General features: G+C 42.7%; 1 protein-coding gene and 1 long non-coding RNA gene across 9 annotated transcripts in view; one reads left to right on the plus strand and one right to left on the minus strand.

Annotated features, from left to right (window-relative positions):
• Window positions 1-355, minus strand: part of METTL21A (methyltransferase 21A, HSPA lysine) — a 373666-nt gene extending 373311 nt beyond the window's left edge. For 5 of the 7 annotated variants that reach the window (XR_007517939.1, XR_007517940.1, XM_049887990.1 and 2 more), the window contains exon 1: window positions 7-355. Coding sequence is in view for 3 of the 7 variants with exons in the window: in XM_049887990.1 (XP_049743947.1) it covers window positions 7-337 (331 nt within the window). In the remaining 4 variants the exon portion in view is untranslated. The remainder of the gene's footprint in view (window positions 1-6) is intronic. The other 2 variants (XM_049887993.1, XM_049887994.1) reach the window with 2 other exon arrangements.
• LOC126078032 (uncharacterized) lies at window positions 115-17872 on the plus strand. Of its 2 annotated transcripts, none has more exons than XR_007517942.1 (4): window positions 115-192; window positions 1223-1286; window positions 2721-2917; window positions 16955-17872. It is a non-coding gene; the product is annotated as an uncharacterized LOC126078032 (long non-coding RNA). The 2 variants fall into 2 exon arrangements; XR_007517943.1 differs by having other exon boundaries at window positions 1223-1263.
• Window positions 17873-21537: the final 3665 nt, after the last annotated feature.

Below are 21537 nucleotides of genomic sequence, written 5' to 3' on the forward strand. Positions count from 1 at the left end.
ACTTACGGCTCCGGAGGCGGCCGCGGCGCCGCGCGCGCGCTTCGCTTTCCCCGCCCCGGAGGTTGGCGCGGAAACGAGAGCCCGAGCCGCGCCCGGCGGCGGCGGCGGCGGCGGCGGCGGTCAGAGGTGGTGGGGCTGGGCGGCCCCGCCCAGAGACACGCGTTTCCGGCGCCCCACGCCGCTCCGGGGCAGGTACCGTCCCGGCGCTGGGGGCGCCAGCTCGCCGATGCCCTGCAAGGGGCGCTGAGGAGGGAGGTGCGGGGAAGCGGGTGCGCCAGCGACGGGTGGGAGGGAAGCACTGGGTACGCGCTCGTGCGGGTTCCACGTTTTTAACCATGTGCTCGCGCGCCCTCTCTCGCGTTGTTTTTCCTTTTGAAGGTGGCCAGTTAACGAGTGTAGGAGAAAATTAGTCCCGAAGAAGGCGTGGTCACCCATTCGTCCCCTCGTCACCAAAGGGGCGTAATTGCCTGCTTGGTGGCAGTAAAGTGGAAAAAGTCAAAAAGTCCTCTCAGCTAAAGCGCAAGCGGGGAGACCAGCTGTGGCGCCCAGGCTTGTATTTTAAAATGGGTCGGGTCAGGCCAGCTGTGCCCGGGAGCGTGCCCTCGGTCCCAGACCCTGACCGAGTCAGTGGCTGCAGACTCTGGTTCGCTAATCTTCACGGAGTGCTCCTGCAGTCAGGGCACCTATGCTTGACGTGAAGGGAGCTGACGGCTCTCCCACAGCCTCTGGGAGAGCGCCGGCCAGGCTCAGCGCCCGGCGTGGGGGGCGGCATCCTCCTTTCTGAGGTTTCCCTTTCTGGCCCGACTTTAACCCCAAGTCCCCTCTCCCCACTCCGCCGTTCTGTCGCTGATTTTCAACCTTCGCTGCACTTTAGTATGAATTGGAAAGCTTTAAAACTCCCCACACCGGGTCCCGCCCCAGAGAGGCTCTGTTGGTCTGAGGAGGGATCCAGGCCTTGGTATGTTTAAAAGCTCCCTAGCCCTGGTGGTGCAGTGGTTAAATGCTCGGCTGCTAACAGAAAGGACTCACCAGCCACTGTGTGGGAGGAAGATGTGGCAATCTGCTTCTGTAAAGATTATAGCCTAGGAAAACCTGTGGGGCAGTTTTACTCTGCCCTATTGGGTCACTATGAGGTTAGAATCCACTAACTGGCAACGGGTTTGGTTTTTGGTTTGGTGACACCCATGTGCAGCTAGGGTTGAGTCCCTCGTCTCTCCGGCAGGGGGCGTGCGGGGCCTCGATCCTGGTCTCTGACTTGCCAAGGTAAGACTGGACCAGCTGGAAAGGTAATTGAATTGAACTTTGACGACCACCAGCCTCTTTGCCTTCTCGCACTCTCTCTCTCTCTTTTTTTTTTCATCTCTCTCTCCTGGTACCTCCTTTCTTGTCTCCTCTGCCTCTCTTAATTTTCCTTTTTTTAAACCTCTTCTCATTTTCTCTTTCCCTTTGTCCCTTTGGGGAGCCAACTTCGGGCACAAGAAAAAGCATAGAGAGACCTTAAAAATTCAGATCCCGCCTCTGACACCTTAAATGGGATGGCAGAGTTCCACTGGTAACCAAAAGGCCAGCAGTTCAAATCCATCAGGCATTCCTTGGAAACCCTATGGGGGCAGTTCTCCTCTGTCCTGGAGGGTCGCTATGAGTGGGAATCGACTCAATAGCAATGGGTTTGGTTTTGGTTTTAGACCCCAAGCCTCCTCATAAAGCCTGGCCCCTTCTCCATCCCTTCTTCCTATTTTCCACCTTTTCTACTGAAATCATGGGTATGGCTTAAAATAAAAGAGGGGAAACACCCTTCCCAATCTCTCCAGCACTCTACTAGTGTAGGAGGATATTTACCTCATTATATTTACTGATGGAATATCCAGAAAGATGTCATTTATTATTTCTCAGCAGTAATAGAAAAATCATTTAGTTCTGCTGTGTTTAAAATAATGTGAGTTCTAATTGGCCCCAGTTGGTTCCGGAACACCAGAACAATCAGGGACATAGGCAGTTTGTATAGTAGTGTAGACAATAAGCGGAGATCTGTTTTTATAAAAATAAACCAAAATAGTGGCCCTTTGTGAATATTTTAAAATGAATTTTTAACCCTTGAAAAAAAGTGGGTCTGTAGTAGATGCTATTGTTTGTTTAAAATGGTCTGCCTAGTTCAGAGACTGTCCCTGGTGGCCCTTCCGAAGGCAGAAATGTCTCCTTACTCTACTGAGGTCAGATTTGGCTGTATGACTTGTTTTGGCCAATGGAATGAGAGTAGAAATGACAGTGCCACCTCTGAGCAGGAGCACTAGGTGCTGTTCCTGGCTGAACCATTGCTCTTTTTCCTCTGTTCAAGAATTTTATGCTTAAGAATCGGGAGCCCCTTAACCATAGGTCCCCAGTTGGAACAAAGCCACAGCTGATCTGTGAAATACATGAAACAGGAGGGAGAAATAAACCCTTGTTGAGGTAAACCATTGAGATTTGGGGGTTGTTGCTACAGTGTAATTTAGGCAAGCTGACAAAACACAGGTATGAAAGAGGCATGAAATTTCAAAATTTAGCTAGGACGTTTTGGTATGAATGGTGTTAGGGGCTGGCTTGTGCCCTGCAAAAAGATATGTTCACGTCTTCACCTAATCTTTGAATGTGACCTCATTGGGAAATAGGATTTTTGCAGATGTAGTCAAGATGAGGTCATACTGGAGTATGACATCAGGCTGGTGTCCTTATAAGAACAGGAGAGAAGAGGCACCGAGATAGACACAGGAAAAACGACCTCGTAAAGACAGGCAGAGATTGGAATGTTGCTGCCACAAGCCAAGGAACAGCTGGAGTGCCAGAAGCTGGAAAAGGATCATCCCCTAGAGCCTTTGGAGAGAGCATGGTCCTGCTGACATCCTGAATTCACATTTCTAGCTTGCAGAACTGTGAAAGAGTAAGTTTCTGTTGTTTCTGTGGTCATTAGTGATGGTAGCCCTAGGAAGCGAATGCAGGTGGCTCAGTTTCACTTTTCAGAAAAGTCTGTCCTTTTTTTTTTTGGAAACCTGCCTGGCTCATAATGACCCCCTTAACTGTGCTACACCTGGGCCCCCAGTGGCAGCATCAGCCTCACACTGCTTGACACCTTCATCAGCCTGTGATTCTAGAACTGAGGATAGTTCTGCTGTTAGACTGGCTGAGAATGAGCAAAAAGATAGATTTCCTTTGTGTATTTTCTATGAGTAATTCCAAAGGCCAATTTAATGATAATGTAACATTTTACCAAATATGTGTTTTTGCCTTACGGAAATGTGGACTTGGCTCCGGTTCCCTGGTCCTCTCCTGAATCCATACAACTAAAAAGGGAACGTGCTTGGGCTTCTCCTCCAGCTCAAAGGGTTCCCCATGCACCTTCAGACTCCAGAACCCTTTCATATCCACTCAACCCCTTGTGGGTAGCAGAAGTTAGAATGGGGGTAGAATATAAATAAGTACGCTCAGAGGCATTTGGTTGATAGCTTTTCATTTTTATCTGCATGGCTAAAATTGCATTTCCCCAATCATATGACACCTCACCAGGCAATAATGGTAAAGGGCACTTACTCTTTTGTCCCTCCTGCTTCCTGGAACTGATCCATGTGCAAGGTCACAGAAAAAGCAGCCACCTTGGTACAGCATGATCCCTACCCCACTGTCATCCAGGGCGAGGGTAGATACCCAGCCTAAGCTGGATATAGCTCTCTGCTGAGTGAGGATTTGGAGTGGCTACTGGACACCTTTTGTTATTGCCTGCCTAGCATCCACTTCCCATTTTTCCTGGTAGCAGTTCCCTTCTGCCAGTGGTCAAGAGCCTGACTTCTGGGGCCCTACAGCCTAGGTTCAAATTCCAGCTCTGAGGTTTACTAGCTGTGTGGCCTTGGGCAAAACGCTTTAATCTGTGTCTCAATTTTTTCATTTATAAGACACAGATAATGTACAGCTTAACCAATGAAGGTAATGTTAGTTATTGTTGAGTCAGCTTAGATTTATGATGTCCCCCTGTACAACAGAACGAAATGCTGCCGGGTCCTGTGCCATCTTCACAGTTGTTGGATGCTGGAGTCCATTTTTGCAGCCATTGTAGGAAGGCATTGTAAGAGTGCCTTCCTACCTAGGGGGGCTTATCCTCCAGGACAATATCATATAGTATTTTGTTGTGATCCATAGAGTTTTCATTGGCTGATTTTCAGAAGTTGATTGCCAGGCCTTTTTTCCTACTCTTTCTTAGTCTGAAAACTCTGCTGAAACCTGTCCACATTGGATGACCCTACTGGTATTGGAAATATCAGTGTCATAGCTTTCAGCATCATAGCAACATGCAAGCTACCACAGTATGACAAACTGGTAAATAACCTGAAGTTATAATGAATTATCTAAACCAGTTATAACAGTGCCCACCAAATAGTAAGCTTTGTGTGGTATTTCCTATTACTACTGTGTGTATGGGGTAAGGCTAACCTTGACCCTAGCTCCATCTCTGGGCACATATCCCAGGCCCAGTGAATGGGCATAGTCCACCCATCTGGCCTTGGGTGGCTTGGAAGTGAGCACGTGACCAAAGCTGGGCTTAATCGAGCCCATCTGTGACTGGCTTGGGGTTCTCTCTCAGAGAACCAGGCTGTTGGGGAAGGATTGAAGCCTGGAGGTCCTGTTGGTCATCTGGTCCCAAGAGGGCAGAACCAGCAGAGAATGAAGCCAGCCAGGCGATGGAGGAGGTAGAAGTTGCTTCCTGATGGTGCCATTTGAGCCCCTGGATCCATGTAGCCTGGGATTTTCAGTTATTTGAGCCATTAAATTCCCTTATTAGCTTAAGCCAGTTTGGGCTGAGTTTCTTTGTTCCCTACAGAAGAAAAAAAAAAAATTTAATACATTTCATTTGAGCTGGTCCCTTGAACAAAGGAGATCTGAAGTTGCACCTGTGTGAGGCCATCCTGTGTGCCATGTGCATGGAGAAGCCAGTCTGCAGAGAGAAAATGCCAGCAGAAGCTTGAGGCAGAGCTGCCTGGCTTTCCAGCAGTTCTCCAGGGCCTTGTCCTGGGCCCTTTCTGGCTGCACCTGGGCTCTTGGGTTCCTGGGACACCGGTATAACCTGAAAGTAAATTTCCCTTTCTTGCTTAAGCTGGCTCAACTGAGTGCCTGATACATGCGGCCGGAGTCCTCATGAATAGTTAGAATGTTTGTTGTTGTTGTTGTTTAGAGGAAGTAATGTAGGTGGCATGTAAGCATTCTATAAATTCTTGGCTCATAATTTCATGATGACTAACATCATCCAATTTGCTGCACAACCTAGACCCTTACAGGTGGATGTTTATTTAAAAGATATCAGCCTCCTACCACCCTCATTGTCAGCAAATACCTGAGTTGGCACAAACTTCAGAAAGTGTTTGCTGAATGGAGGCATGATTGCTGACTACATCTTTCTGTCCATTTTAGGATGGAGAGGTGGGCACTCCCCATCCTACCACCGCCAGCAACACTGACCATGGGTGTTCTGCCCCCCCATTTCTAAGGAGGCATGTTCCCCCAACATTTCCACCTACGTATTGCTCCTTTTCGCCTTCGAACATGCACAAGTGTCTCCTGTTACCTAAAAACTCTTAAATATCCTTCTCTCCGCTGTCCTGTCTTTCCCTTTCCCAGCTTGGTCAGGATGTTGAGAGCTCGTTCCCTCTGCCTGTGTCTGTCTTCTGCTCCCTGTGCACCACCGAGCTGTTCTTTTAGAGCTGCTCCTGGCCAACTCCAGCCTTGCCTCTGTCCCGCCCCCTAAACTTCTTTATGGCCCTTCCGTCTGGCAGGTTTTCTTTCCATGATGTCCGGTCCCTAGTCTCTGGTCTCACCCCTCTGCCACCTCCGCTCTGCCTCTTGGTTCCCCTATGCTGCTGTAGCTTCGTAGCAGGCTTGCTCTTCTTTTCTCCCTATGTTCTTGCCTATGTAGCTGCTTTACTGGAATTTCATATTCACCATATTTGTAAGTACCATGTCCGTACAAGCCAAGTGCTCTGCTCAGCCGCCAGAGCCGTGCAGTGGAAAGAGATTTGGGGCCTTGAATTCCAGTCCCACTCTATTAGTCTCCAATCATGTGGCCTTGGGCAAGTCACTAAAACTGCATCAGTTTCTTGATCTGTAAAATGGGGTTGATAATAATAATGCCCACGTCATGGTGTTGCTGTAGGCACCAAATGGGGTATGTATGTAAATGCTTGTTGAACATTACACCTACTATTCTGGAGCATAGTATAGCGTAAGAGTTAAGAAAACAGGTTTGGAATCAAACTGGAGGTAAAAACAAACTGTGTCCTTTACTAGCTGTATGACTGTGACCAGTTAATTAACATTTCTGAGCCTCATCACCCTTATCTACAGAATGGGGATATTACCGTGACCCCAGTGGTTTGTGAGGATGATGGAAGTTAGTATGTGCTCGGTGCAGCAAGCATATATTAAATACTTGCAGTTGCTTGTTTCCTCACTTCTGTCTGTTGCACCAGTTGTTTCCTAGTTAACAGGTTTGTAACCTGAGAGCCACATTAACACCTTCCTCTTCATCACACGTTTTAACCTGTTTATAGGCAGTCCCTGGATTACAAATGTCCGATTTATGTACAACCTATAGTTATGAACCAACCCCTTAAAGCCTATTATATATTAAAAATTTGAGGTACATACAGTGGTTCATAATAACAAGCAGATGCTACTTTTCAACATGCAACACAATATTATTGTTATTAATTTATTATTAAAGATGTTTTAATGTATCTGGAAGTGTTCCTTTTAATGTTTTTTATGCATAGAAAGATATACAGTAAGAAAAACATTTGACTGACAGTTGACATTTGACAAACCATAGGTACAAATTTGACCTAAAGACAGTCTTAGAAACGGAACTGGTTTGTAATCCTGGGACTGTCTGTAGTTACTATTCATGGAAGCCCAGGTGACTCTGGTAGCAAAGTCTCTCTCCCCTCCTGGGAATGTTCAAAGGACTAGCCCTGTGGGCGTGGGCCCCAGGGAGAGGCCCAGGAGTTTCCTCTACTCTGCCTTCAGTCTTGACATCCTCCTCTGGGGCTACTTGCTGCTGAGTCGCCTTAGACCTGAGGACCCTGTTAAGGAACCATAGTACTTGTCATCCTTTGGCTTATTTGGTGGTGTAGTGGTTAAGAGCTATGGCTGCTAACCAAAAGGTCAGTAGTTTGAATCCACCAGGCATTCTTTGGAAACCCTACGGGGCAGTTCCACTCTGTCATATAAGGTCGTTATGAGTTGGAATCAACTTGACAGCAACAGGTTTGGTTTGGTTTTTTGGCTTATTTGTCTGACCGTCAAGATACTTAACATGTAGCTGAGTATAATAGGTTCCTAGGGCTGCTATAACAAAAAATCCCAAACTGGGTGGTTTATAGAACAGAAATTCATTGTCTCATAGTTTTGGGAGCTGGAAGTCGAGATTAGGGTTCCAGCCATGTTGATTCCTTCCGCGGCTTGAAGGGAGAATCTGTTTCATGCCTCTCTCCTAGCTTCTGGTGGTTCCAGACGTTCCTTGGCTTGGAGCTGCAGTATCACATGGCTTCCTTCCTCTGTTTCTCTCTGTACTTCTCTTTCAGAAGGACGCCATTCAGGTGGGATTAGGACTCACTCTAAGCTGCCTTTGACGCTGAGTTAATTCCAATTCATGGCAACCACTTGTATGTCAGAGTAGAACTCTGTTCTATAAGGTTTTCAATGACTCATTTTCTAGAAGTAGATCATCAGACCATTCTTCCTAGGCACCTCTGGGTAGACTTGAACTGCCAACGTTTTAGTTATCAGCCAAGCACGTAAACCATTTGTGCCACCCAGGTACTCCAATAACATCTTCAGAGATCCTATTTCCAAACAAAGTCAGGTTCACAGGTACCAAAGGTTAGGACTTCAACATCTTGGGGGACACAATTCAATCTACAACACCAAGTATCATTATTTCTCTGCCTTGTTCTATATACTGCCTGTTTAAGGTAGTTTTTGTTAGGTGCCTTTGAGTTGATTGCGACTTAGAGCAACGCCATATGACAGAGTAGAACTGTCCCATAGGGTTTTCTAGACTGTAATCTTTATGAGAGCACATCACCAAGTCTTTCCCCCAAGAAGCCGCAGGGTGGGTTTGAACTGCAAACCTTTTGGTTAACAGCTAAGCACTTACCTGTTGTGCGACCAGGGCTCCTTTTAAAAATAATAACTCATTATTATTTTTTTTAAGATTCTCAGTGATTTGACCCCCTCTCACACTACAAAATTAGACCATCAAAAGTCTCAGAACTTAGACCAAATTATTAGCTCAGTTTGTTCTAGTCATCGATCATGTCACGGAGATCTCTCTAAAAGGTAACCTCCTCTGTGCACTTAGGTAAGCCTTATATGTCATTTTGTAAATGGGCTACTTTGTGCCCAAACTACTAAACTTCTTTATTAAAGTAACACAGATTATAAATATCAAGTTATTCTGACATTGTATTCCAGTGCAGTGAACTTTGCCCATATGCCTTACCCTCTATATAAAGGTAAAATTGATGAATAAATATCAAGTTATTGTGATATTGTATATTCACTGCAGTGAACTGGAAAAGTCTGGCTACTTGATTTCATTTAAACTGAAATTTACCACAGTGACAACAGCATAGAACAACAACACACCAAGCCATCAGCCAAGTTCAAGGACTACGTATTTACATATACAGTGTACCTTTAAAATGTGCTTTGTTACCATAGATTTTTGTGTGTAGTGATTGTTCATTATTCTAGGCCAAGGTAGATTGATGATATATTACTAATCTCCAAAAAACAGAAGCTGTCACTGGTTGAATGTTGTGATGATATTAGATTGGGCCCATTTTCCCATTATTCTTATGTAACAGTGGAGTTGAGGGGAAAAAGGAACAGAAAATTAAGGAAATTTCTTTGTTTTTATTGTTCCTGTTCTTTTATGTTTTTTTTAGAATGTTTGATGCTAATCTGGGTTACTATGATTGCTTTTTAAACTTAGTATTTTATTTAATGCTAAAAAAAAAATAACATAGATTAATAGTATAACTGTATTATAATCTCATTTTAAAGATAAATCGAAACATATTTTTAAAGGATATTTTTGAAACAGACTCATAATCGATATAGACTAGAGATTAAACTGATACCAGAAAACACATTGCCTTGAACTTTCTAACCTAGCAGTTCTAAACGTTTTGGTCTCGGGACTCCTTTACATTTTTAAAAGTTATTGAGGACCCCAGAAGACTTGTATACGTGGGTTATACCTACTGATATGTATCATATTAGAAATTAAAACTAAAAAAAAAAAAAAAAAGTAAGCCATTCATTTAAAAGTAAAAATTATAAATTCACTACATGTTAACGTCACAACAATGATATCATCACATGTCAGGGAGCCTCTGGAAAGCTCCACAACTTACCCAAGAGAATGAGAGTAAAAAAGACAAATTACATCTTTGTATTATTATAAAAATTTTGTGTTTTGCAAGTCCCATAAAAAGGTCTTAAAGTTCCCCAGGGACCACAGATCATACTCTGAGAACCATTGGTCTATACTCTCCCTTAGCCTTAGCAAAACTATCTTCTCTGTCCAACTACTGTTATTCAGGGAATAAAAAATAAAAACAACTATAAAACTCTGAGTTTCTCCATTGACTATAAATATATAATTGATCTGTTATCAATTTCCCTATTCCCTTTATCATCAAAGCAATGTAGGCAATACAGAATGTGTGCTCAGAATAGGTTCTGAAGGCTGGCTGCCTGTGGTCTTCTAATCCCAGCTCCTCCACTTAGCGTCTGAGTCAGTTAACCTGTCTAAACCTCAGTGTCCTCATCTGTAAAATGACTAAGACATTAATGTCAACCTCATTAGCTTGCTATGAAGATTAAATTAAATAATCTGTGTAAAAGACATTTTCCAGCCCTCCCTGTCAGTTAAATTAATGCCGTGTTTCTGGATCCTGGCCAATGGGATGTGGGCCGTAACGGTACTGCCTAAAAGCAGGACCCTTCCCGTTCCATGCTCCCTCAGAGGTGGGCAAACTGGAGGAGCTGGATCCCTGAGTCACTGCCTGGAGGAGAGCCACCCAACTCACACTGGATTGTGACATGAGCAAGAAATAAACCTTTGTCATATTAAGCCCCTGAGATTTGGAGTTTATTCACTATTGCAGTGTAGCTTAGCCTATCTTCATGTACATGAGGGCAGACCATTTGAGGTTGGGGGAAGAGAGGGATATAAGGAAGTGACATTTAAATGGAAATTTAGAAGATTAGAAGGAAACAGCAGAAGTCAAATATAAGACTGACATCTTTGAAGTACCCAAACTCCATAAACAGTTTATACCCAGTAGGGAGGCATTTCTCCATCATCACCACCCAGCTCTGTTTTGTGAGTCACAGAGCCTTGGGTGACTCCAGGGGTGAGGCCAGCTGCCCTTGGCAACATGAATATACAGCCAAAGAGTTGCCTTAAGGATTTTCAAAAAGCCTAAGAAATAGAGCTCAAGTTGGTGCCACAGAAAGATGACACACAGAATGCTGGTATAACTGTGCCTGCCACCATCTTTCTTCAGCTCTTTTCTAGCTTCTCAATGTGAAATCATAGGACCTTGTTGCTTAGACAAAAGAACAGGAGAACTGGTCTGTGCTAGCCTGAGGGACTGTGCAGCATAAATAGCAACATTTGGATTTTTCATTTTGCTAATGAAATCACATTTGTTCACAGTGCTTGGCAGCTGCAGCCATGCCTGATGCTCTTGTTCAATGACACAGTAGAAGTAGCAGCTTAGGGAGAAGTTTCCAGTTTCATATTCTGTGAGTTTTCCAGTCACATCTGTGGATTTTAGTTGAGAAGTGCTGAATAAATATTTGAATGAGTGAATGTTACAACAGAGAACCATCACACCAAATTATGACCCACCTCACTACAGTTTTTAAGTTCAAATTCTACTTATAGACATCTTTGAGTCACTTTCATTATTTTTTATTATGTGATTTTTTTTTTATTTACCATGAGTATATTTCTTATGTGTTTCGTGAATCTGATGTTTAATAATATCGACATGCAGTAGGAGGAGGGAATGGATGTGTGGCTAATTGCCTCCGTGAACAACTGTCTTCTTTGCCATGAGACCAGAAGAACTAAGTGGTACCCAGCTACCATTACTGAACATTTTGATCAAAGATTCTATAGGAGAATCCTGATCAAAAGCGGGGAAATGCAGAACAGAATTTCAAATTCTCATGGAATCCACTCTTTCTGGAGCCATGGAGGCTGGCTGAACCACTGAAATTATTGCCCTGAGATGATCTTTAAACCTTAAACCAAAAATATCCCCTAAAGTCTTCTTAAAACCAAACAATAATTTAGCTTAACTAGTAAAGAATGTCTTCCTTGAGCATTATACTCTTTTCAAATCTATTTATATGGGATCAAATTGACAACAACAACTCAGATTAAATAGGAACCTTAGGATTTATGTTAATGGAAGAGGAACAACTCAGAAGAAAAAGAGAGTAAGGATGGTTGTACAACTTAAAGAATATAATCAATGTCACTGAATTGTACACGTAGAAACTGTTGGATTTGCTGTATGTTTTGCTGTGTATATTCTCAACAACAACAGCAAATAAATTTTTTTTAAAAAGTCAAGAACAGTTCCAAGGCAAAATAATAATATCCACATGTGCCCAGTGGTACATAATTGGGTAAGAAGCTATTGACTGTCTTTTGGCAATTCCAAGAAAAGGGATGGAGATATTTTCCTTTTCACACTGTACAGGTAATTTGTGTGTAACTATAAAACTGGATCCATTCTGTTAAGGGTGATGGAAAAATTTGAGAAGAGTTAATAGTTGAACAACATGGACATATTTAATGTCACTGAACTATACATGTGAAGATTGTTGAAATGGCAAATGTTTTGTTACTTATATACCACAATAAAAGAGAAAAAAAGTGGATATATCTTAAGTCAGACTAAAAGGCATTGAAAGGAGAATAGTAAATTATCAAATAAAAATGCTAGCTTATAATTCCAAAAGAACTCACATACTTACACCAGTGCCTCTTCCGAGGTGACATAGGGTGTGCAGCGTGAAAGTTTTCCTGATGGGTGTAAGGAAGTGGAAATGTAGTTACATGCAAATATGACCAGGGAGGATACAAATTTGGCTCTCCTAGTGTTTCATTTGTTTCTTTTTTAGTTTTGTTGTCAACATTTGAAAGTAGGAAGAACAGAAGAAAATCAAGATCTCTGACATTCTTTGAAATTTTTGAAATATCTGACAAAACGGGGTCCAAATGCCCACAAGATAGCAATGGGATGGAGCTGAGCTGGCTCTCCCCTCTTTGGATGGTATACTCTGTTTCTGGTTTGCCACAATCCCCTCCACTCCTTGTTTTACTTCAGCCAGCTTCATTCATTTGCAATACCGTTGGGGTCTCTGAGTGGGCCCCAATAAAGAGCATTTCTTTTTTCCTTTCCTAGGTTCTGAACGAGCTGAGAAATAAGTGAATAAAGCTGGAGGCAAATATATCCCCTTTGATTATTGAGTGAGAAGAGGTTAGAGGGTGTGGCTTATATCTGCTGACAAATACCAAACTGGAGAGTGCAGCTTACTTGTCAGCGGCATAGTAGTTGAGAACTCACCTGCTAAACAAAACGTTGGCAGTTCAGATCCACCTCCCGCTCCTTGGAAATCCTGTGGGGCAGTTCTACTCTGTCCTGTAGAGTCGTTGTGAATCGGAATCTACTGGAACATTTCTGTTTTTGATCAGCAAGGCTACAGACAACATAGGATCAGGGCAGGCCTCCCACGTGATTACAGCATGGGGGAGTGGGAGAGCGCGGGCTGCTCCAAGAGGGAAAAAGAATAGAACTGAGCTACACACTGGAAGTTTATTCTTCCCAAAGCATGTCAAAAGGCAGAGAGGCCTGGAGTCACACTCACTTAGCTCCCAGTGTGAAGCAGGGAAAGAAGCATTCCTCATTAACCTGGTCCTCATAGGCACTGGAGTTGAAGGTTCAAAGATTTCTTTAGTATACCACACAAAGAACACCCGATGCCATCAACGTGTGATTTTCTTCAAGGGGTTGATGACCCTTTCTTGTTTGGGCTTGATGACATTTTCCGGCTTAGGGCTAGTGGACATCTCTCTTTTGTAGGACCTAGCTCAATCTAAGAAATAATACTAGCAGTCATAACATCATCACTTTACAATGAAAGTCTAATTGGAATGTGAATGAAAATGCTAATGGCCAAAGGCTCCCATCTCCTAATTATGCCTCATTTGAAAATCTGCCAGAGAGGAATATATTTCATCTTGCCATTATTTGCTTTCAGTTGTGCCAGTATAAAACTTGGCACCCTTATTCAACTAGAATGACCACCAGCTCTCATAACATCTTATTTTCACTTTGCCAAGAACAAAGTGACAATTATAAGTACTTATTCTGTAAAATAAACTATTCAGGGGGGCGGGGAGTTTCAATAATTCTATTTGAAAATAGGACTTGGAAAGTATTTTGGTGTCATCAGATACCTTAAACTATGTTCTAACAATGTAACCCAACTTAGATTTTCTTTCTGAAAAATCAAATACTTTTTGAGTGTCTGCTGTGTCCAATGGAACGGGCCTGGTATATAAAGGATACCAAGTTGTTTTAGGGAAATGGCTGTTGTTAGATGCTGCCAAGTCAGTTTCAACTCATAGCAATAGAGTGTGATAGAGTACAACTGTCTCATAGGATTTTTTAGGCTACAGTCTCTACAGGAGCAGATAGGTCTTTTTCCCACAGAGCCACTGGGTGGGTTCAAACCACTAACTTTTCAGTTAGTAGCCAAACGCTTAACCATCTGCACTGCCAGGGCTCCTTGGGAAATGGCTAGCTCCATAAAAAAAATAAGTTTCAGTGGCTTAGCCCAATGAAAGTTTATTTCAAGCTCACACAACAGCTCAGTGATGTTGTTCTGGGTCAGCAGGTGATGCTCTTTCACATGGTGATACGGAACTCAGTCTCCTGTTGTAAGTTTCTGCCGTGCTTCAAGCTGGCAGGGAGGCAATAGATGGGGAAGACTTGTACACCTCTTAAAAACCCCAGCCTAGAAGCAACACTCATTGCTTCTGCTTGGATTGAATTGGTTAAGAACAAGTCACGTGGCCAGACCTGCATGCAAGGTATTGACAAATGTAGTCCCTGGCTGGGCAGCCACCTCCCTGCACCAGCTTCACTTTAAGGAAGGGAGAACAAAAACTTGTGAACAGCTAGAGGTCTCTGTCATTCATACTGTGTAAGATGTAGCTTCTGCCTTCAAAGAACCTTCATCAGAATAGAGGAGTTTAAGGGAGAGAAATGACATGGAGGTGGGATTTGAGATGATGTGATCCTTGTTTGGCAGAGGGCATTGTTAAGAAGGGCATTGCAGATAGAGTGACCGACACTAACAAAGTATGGAGCTGGGGAGGGAACATTGAGTTTTCCTGGGATGAAGCTTTGGATAGGTGGGAGATCAAGCTTCAAATGTTGCTTAGGTCACATTATGTAAGGCTTTTAAAGTCAGGAGAAAGCGTTTGAATTCCATGCTCCTATTATCATGATTATTATGAATTTTTAACACAAAGGCTGCAGAACAATGATAACATTAATGGCTGTCACAGTCAGTCACAGACCAGAAAGTACACTCAGTATAAAGGAATTTTATTTTTCAGATGGTACCACAAATGACAGCATCATATTTGCATTCATAGGCTGTAATGGATTCCAAAATTTTGCATTTGTTCCCATGAGTCTTGGTATTTATGAAATGCAATCCAAACATTTCCACTTCACTTTTGCTTTACTTTTCCCACGATTATCTCACATAGTTATCTAGAGATGCCAGGGGTAGCCTTACACACTGACGTCGAAAGCCTGCAGTCCTTCCCCTCAGGTAGGTAAGGGGAACCTTCTCAGGGTTGTGAACTCTAAATACCGCCACCAAACACTGCACATTCCACAAAAGTGATTTCCCTTCTCCAACAGCAGACAGAGCAGTCACAATGTTAGGGCCAATGGTGATGTTGACTGGCATTTAAGTATTTAAAAAAACAAAGACTCAGGTTTTTTTTACCAGGGACCCACCAACATAAGCAACATTTGCGTCAAAACCATGAAGAAGGCAGCCTGAGCCAACATTGAGAAGCCAGGACACGCACCTTGGGTGGGCAACGGCGCCCACACAAACAAGCACTTTTTTGAGGAGATCACCATTATTCCCAGTGAGATGCTCTGTAACAAGATAACAGGCTATGTCACATGTCTGATGAAGCAGATACAAAGGCCCCCTGAGAGGTATCTGCAGGAAGAGAAGAGAAGAAAGGAGAAATAGTTATGTTCCTGAGGATTCAGCCTGGATCGGATCATTGAAGGAGATTCTGACACGAAGGAAAGGCTGAATGAAGCTCTTGGATTTTGGCAGACTGTCCAACCTATAGGTCCTTCAACCCACTAACCACACTTTCTTCCTCATTCCCTCTTTCCTTTAGAAAATATTTAACAATGGAGATTATGTGGCAGTTCCTGTGCTAGGCAGCAAAGTTTGAAAATTAAATAAGATACTAGCTCTGCCCTTAAGGAGCTTATGGTGTGGCAGAGGAGGCAGATAACAAAAATCCAAGACCCATGTGGTCGACTCTGCACACACGGCGAATTGATCATCCAGAGAAGGGAGCACTCAATTCTGTTCCGAAGTAACTGGTAGGCTCTGAGACGTGGTGAGATAAGGCTTCCCAAAGGTAATTCCTTCAAGGTAATTTTTCTTACTGACAGAAATAGATTTTGCCTCAGTAATCAAGATTTGTTTGTGGTAGGGAGGGGAGCACTCATCAGGAACAACATGTGGAGACAGAAAATAGCATGGCTCCTCCATTAGGGAACCTCACAGAACTGATCTTACCAGAGAGAAAGGTGTGAGGTAAAGAGAAGTGGCAAATGAGGCTTAAGGGGTCAGGACCAGGTCATGAGGGGCTTTGTGGACCATGCCTCAAAGTTGGAAACAGTCTCTTGAAAACAGTGGGCCAGTCCTAGAAGCATTTTAAAGTTTGGAGTGGCATGATCTCACCTGCATTTTAGACAGCAGCCTCTGGGGAAAGTGTTTCACCAGTTGTCAGTAGAACAGAACAGCTCGAGGTCCCTGCAACAGTCCACACAGAGCTGATGTGGGTGTGACAGGCTTAGAAACAGGAAGGAGATGTGACAGTATGCAGGAAAGACTGGGAAGCACTACCATTATTCCTGAGGTACATAACTGGGGGAATTGTCCCCCTTGGCATGTTGCTGACACTGCCCTCTCTGATAAAAGAGGATACACTGTCAGGAATTCACATTAACTGGCTTGTAAAAAAAAAAAATTTTTTTTTTTTTTTAATTGCAGCTCTGTGTGACTCTGGGATGTGGTCATCTGCCTCTTGTTTGTTTCACTATTTATTGATAGTGGCATTGACTCCTTCAAATACTGTCATTCATATTCAAAGTTGTAATTCTCCCAAAACCAATTAGAATCCTGACTTGGAGAATATAATGGATTGGATTGTGTCCCCCAGAAAGATATGTTAAAGCCCTAACCCATGTGCCTGTGAATGTGACCTTGTTTGGAGATGTGAGGAGCCCTGGTGATGCAGTGGTTAAAGCGCTTGGCTGCTAACTGAAAGATCGGTTGTTCAAACCCAGCAGCCACTCTGCAGGAGAAAGATGTGGCAGCCTGCTTCCATGAAGATTTACAGCCTTGAAAACCCTATGGGGCAGCTCTGCTCTGTCCTGTAGGGTCACTGTGAGTCGGAATCGACTCGAGGGCAATGGGTTTGGTTTTGGTTTTGAAGATGTTATCAGTTAATAAAGTCACACTGGAGTTGGGTGAACATTAATCCCTTCTGCGTGGTTTCTTACAGAAGGGGAGAACAGACAGGAAGACAGTCACACAGGGGCAAGATACATCTACAAGACAAGGAACAGCAGGAAACGCCTGAGGCAACCAGAGGCTGGAAGTGACAAGGAAAGATCTGCCCTGGAGCCTTCGCAGAGAGCATGGCCCCATGTTATTGTGGTTTATGTTAGGTGCCTTCAAGTCACAGAAATCCTATGTACAACAGAACGAAACACTGCCCAGTCCTATGCCATCCTCACAATAGTTGTTATGTTTGAGCCCATTGTTGCAGCCACTGTGTCAATCCATCTCATTGAGGGTCTTCCTCTTTTTCAGTGACCCTCTGCTTTACTAAGCATGATGTCCTTCTCCAAGGCCTGGTCCCTCCTGATAGCAAAGCCAAAGTACATGAGACAAAGTCTCACCACTCTCGCTTCTAAGGCCCTGTAAATACCCTGAATTCAGAACTATGAGAACTCCAGAAGTATAAGACAATAAATTTCTGTTCTTTAAAACCACCCACTTTGTGGTATTTTGCTACAGGAGTCCGAGAAAACTAAGATGGGGCTACCTCCAGAAATTCGATAGTTTTCCATTTATTATTCTTTTATTTCTATTCTATGGTATTTTCTAGAAATGATGTCATTGTCCAGAAGCATATCCAGGGTGAGATGTTTCTGAATGTTTGAGAAAATCCATTGTAGTAAATACTTTCCCTCATGCAGTGGACTTCTGGAGAGTGGATGTGTAATAAGTAGGTGAAGAGAACAACGCCATCCTGAAATTCAGGTGTGGGAAATTAGCTAGGGCACTTTCTAGTAAGGAGGTATGTCATGCATACCACACTTTTGGCGCTATTCAAATTTTGACTCGACGAAATGACACATTTCTCTATGTTGTTGACTTTTGGAAGTGCTCATGAAGTGTCTATCACTGAATGTCAAAGGCCAAGAATAATTTCTTCTAAATTAATCATGAATGACATTTGGTAAAATAATGTTGCCTGTCAAAATCATCTTTAGTATAACAGTTTACAGATCATCAAATGTCTTGTTTTTGTCCTTTGACATTTCACTTCTTGCTTGCAAGCTTAGATAGTTACAATTTCTCTAATGATACATCTGCTGCTTTCTATATTTCTGCTACTTTGCTATGGCTTAATTTATATGTTTAATTGTTAAATTAAGGTTTTTTGGTATAATAATATTAAATTAAAAAAAATTTTAATATTATTATACCACAGTTCTACTCTGTGCTATAGGGTTGCTATGAGTCGGAATCGACTTGAGGGCACTGCGTTTAATATTAAATTTTTTTCAATATTGCTAGCATTAAGAAACAAATTCCGAAGGAGCTCTACTTCTCCACAAAGCAGATAATTTGCTGTTTTTTAAGCTGCGTAGTCAGCTATAAGTGTAAGGTATTATAAGCCAGAAGAAAAAGACTTTTTCACTTTGCCTCTCCCTTGGAAAATATTTGAAATACAATAGTCACACTTCTCACCTCTCTTTGAAGGTACTTTTGGATAAAGTCCAGGAAAACTACCCTTTGTAAAATAGATGAATGTTTCATCCAAAAATTTCATCTGCTTAAAAAATTTAACTACCAAGAATGTTTAAGTGTCTGTGTTAGTTACCATGGTACAAATTACATACAGTAGAAGTTTCCTGCTGAGAAAAACCATGAAGTATATGAGATGAATGCACTCGATGTGTTGATTTTCTTTAGGAGCAGCTAGCAGATAATTATTTAGAAAGATTATGCATGAGGGTAATTGCTGTTTAATGGAGAAAAACTGGGGGAAAATAATAACAACAGGGAAGAAGAATTTCCTAACCGTCTGTCATTTCAAAATAAGAAATAAAAAAAAACATAGTACATTTTTCAGAAAGACTTGGAAGTGATTAAAAAAAAAAGCAATACTCTGATGGTACACACACAAAAGAGTGTTCCAGGAGGATATCTGAGATTACTACATGTAAAGGGTCTTCCCGGAACCATCCCCAAAGTGTGTTTTACTATTAATGTCAATTACCCTTGGTGAAGGAGTACACTCAACTGATGTTGTTGTTAGGTGACATCAAGTCAATTCCTACTCATAGCTACCCTGTATGACAGAGTAGAGCTGCCTTATAGAGTTTTCTAGGCTGTAATCTACGGAAGCAGACTGCCAGGCTTTTCTCCCAAAAAGTCGCTGGATGGGGTCATGAGATGTCAGTAACTGGAAGCAGAAGATGCCAATAGAAAGACAATTTCCTGTTTAACCACCACAACAAAAATAACACTGGTAGGAAATAGAGAAGAGCAATCTTTTTATTTATCACTTCGAATTTTTTATTTTGTTTAATGCATTGAAGAAATATTAGTAAGCCTGATAAAGGGCCATATTGTTACAGGCTTTATTCAGATAACATTTTATTGATGTTCTCTTCTCTTGAAGCAAGTATTGTTAAGTCTGTAGATATTAGCCCCTACACATGCCTGCTGGTGTTCTCCATCCCAGTTTCAGAGGAGCTGGTGATTTTGCTGCAAAGGAAGGAGCAGCACCATGAATTATTCAGTGTGACTGGTTTGCCGTTGTTCAACTATATAGGAGTTAATAACCAGACAAGACAACAATACAAAAGATGTTGCAAGGCAGTATGTGATTAAGGGTGCAGCTGGATGTAATCTCTCTCTCAATTTCCAGAACACTTTTCTCTCATCCTTTATCGTGCTTCCCCCTTTGTCTCTGGTGTTACTGCTATTTCTCTATGTCTTATTCCCCATACTAGAATGTGAACAGCCCAAGGGCCAGGCCATGTTTGATTCATCTTAGATCCCTCCACAGAGCCTAGCCTAGCACTGCTGCAAGTAAATACTTGTTATTTGAATAAAATGAGGGTCACAGAGAATAAGTTTTGGGTGTATATGAGGTAGCGGGTATGAGTTAGTGTGAAGATTCTCACAACTGGCAAAAACATATTTAAAAAACAAGCAATAAACGTCTGAAACAGACATTGTTGTTTTACCCTTTTTGTGGTAAGAACACCTGGTTCCCTTTTGGGGAACCACCCCTCCCCTATTGCTTGTTGCCTTGATGAGACTGTTATCAAAGTGTCCTGCCTGCCCCTGGTCAAGACAATCACACTCCAAGCTAAGACAGTGAAGTTACACTTTCACCGAGATGTAACTCAACAAGGACAGAAATTGCAGGTGACTCATCGTAGTGCAGCCTCTACTCTCATAATGGTGATTTTCCATTCTGCCATCCCTTGGCCAATTAAAGATGGCCACTTACTCTTTGTCACTCCTCCCATCAAGAAGTAGAGTCTTGGTTCCCTCCCCTCCAATCTGGGCAGGCTCTGCGACTGCCCTGATCAATAGAATGTGAGGGAAGGGACTGTGCCAGTTTCTGTGCCCAGGCTTTTATATATAGACTAGAAGCTTCTACTTCCTGTCTCTTGGAAGGCTCATTCTTGGAGTCCTGAGCACCAAATAAAAAGTTCCAACTACCCTGAGGCCACCATGCGGTGAGGAAACCCAAGTTAGCTATACAGAAAGGCCTGGTGGAGAAAGATGCCCAACAAGCATCCCGCTGTTCTAGTCATCCTGGTCCAAGTGCCTAACCTGTGAGTAAAGAGTGCCGAACATGAGAGTGAAGAAGCCCTTACATGGCTCCAACTTCAGCCACCATCTGACCACAATTGCATGAGTGACTCCAATGAAAATGTCCCAGTTGAACCCATCAACCCTCAAAACCATGACAGATAATAATAAGCTGCTTTAAACTACTACATTTTGGGGTGGCTTGTTACCTAGCAATAGATAACTGGAACACATCTAGAGTCCTAGCTCTCCTGAATACTGTTGTTCAACTTTTCCCTCAAACGTTTCAAATAGATTCCTCTTTCCTCCATTATAATGATAGTGCTGCCTTATGTTCATTAGCACAGTATGGTATCCCAAGCACACTAATATGCATGATTTCATCTGTTCTTTTCTACATCCAATTTCTTTATCAAATGAGGCGATAATATTTTCATCATAGTGTTGATGTGAGAAATAAAATGAATTAATGCCTGTAAAGCACTTTAAACATTTCCCAGGACATGATAAGTCTTCAAGGAGCATAACTTCTATCACTTTTTAAAAAGCGTTACTCTATATGATAGCCCCAGGATCTAATGAGATACTCAGGATTAAACAGGTTAAATCAGAAACTGCAAACTGGCCATTCACTGTTGACCCACTCAGTTTAAACGCACACGCACATACCCACACACACGTATATTTGAATTGGCGGCCAAAACCCATTGCCGTCAAGTCGATTCCGACTCATAATGACCCTATAGGACAGGGTAGAACTGCCCCCATAGAGTTTCCAAGGAGTACCTGGTGGATTTGAACTGCCGACCCTTTGATTAGCAGCTGTAGCACTTAACCACTGTCCCACCACGGTTTGAATTGGTGGTAGACACTTAAAAACCTGAGAGATTTCATGTGAATATCTAGAATGTTGGCTTATCTGAAAAAATGGGATGGTCTGACAGCACTGGGCCTTCCTTGCTGCAAGGTACCAACTGACTCTTCCTCCACTTTAGATGGAGCCTGTGTTCTCCAGTTCAC

The sequence above is a fragment of the Elephas maximus genome, chromosome 6 (assembly GCF_024166365.1).
Source record: "Elephas maximus indicus isolate mEleMax1 chromosome 6, mEleMax1 primary haplotype, whole genome shotgun sequence".
In the NCBI taxonomy this organism is placed as follows: domain Eukaryota; kingdom Metazoa; phylum Chordata; class Mammalia; order Proboscidea; family Elephantidae; genus Elephas; species Elephas maximus.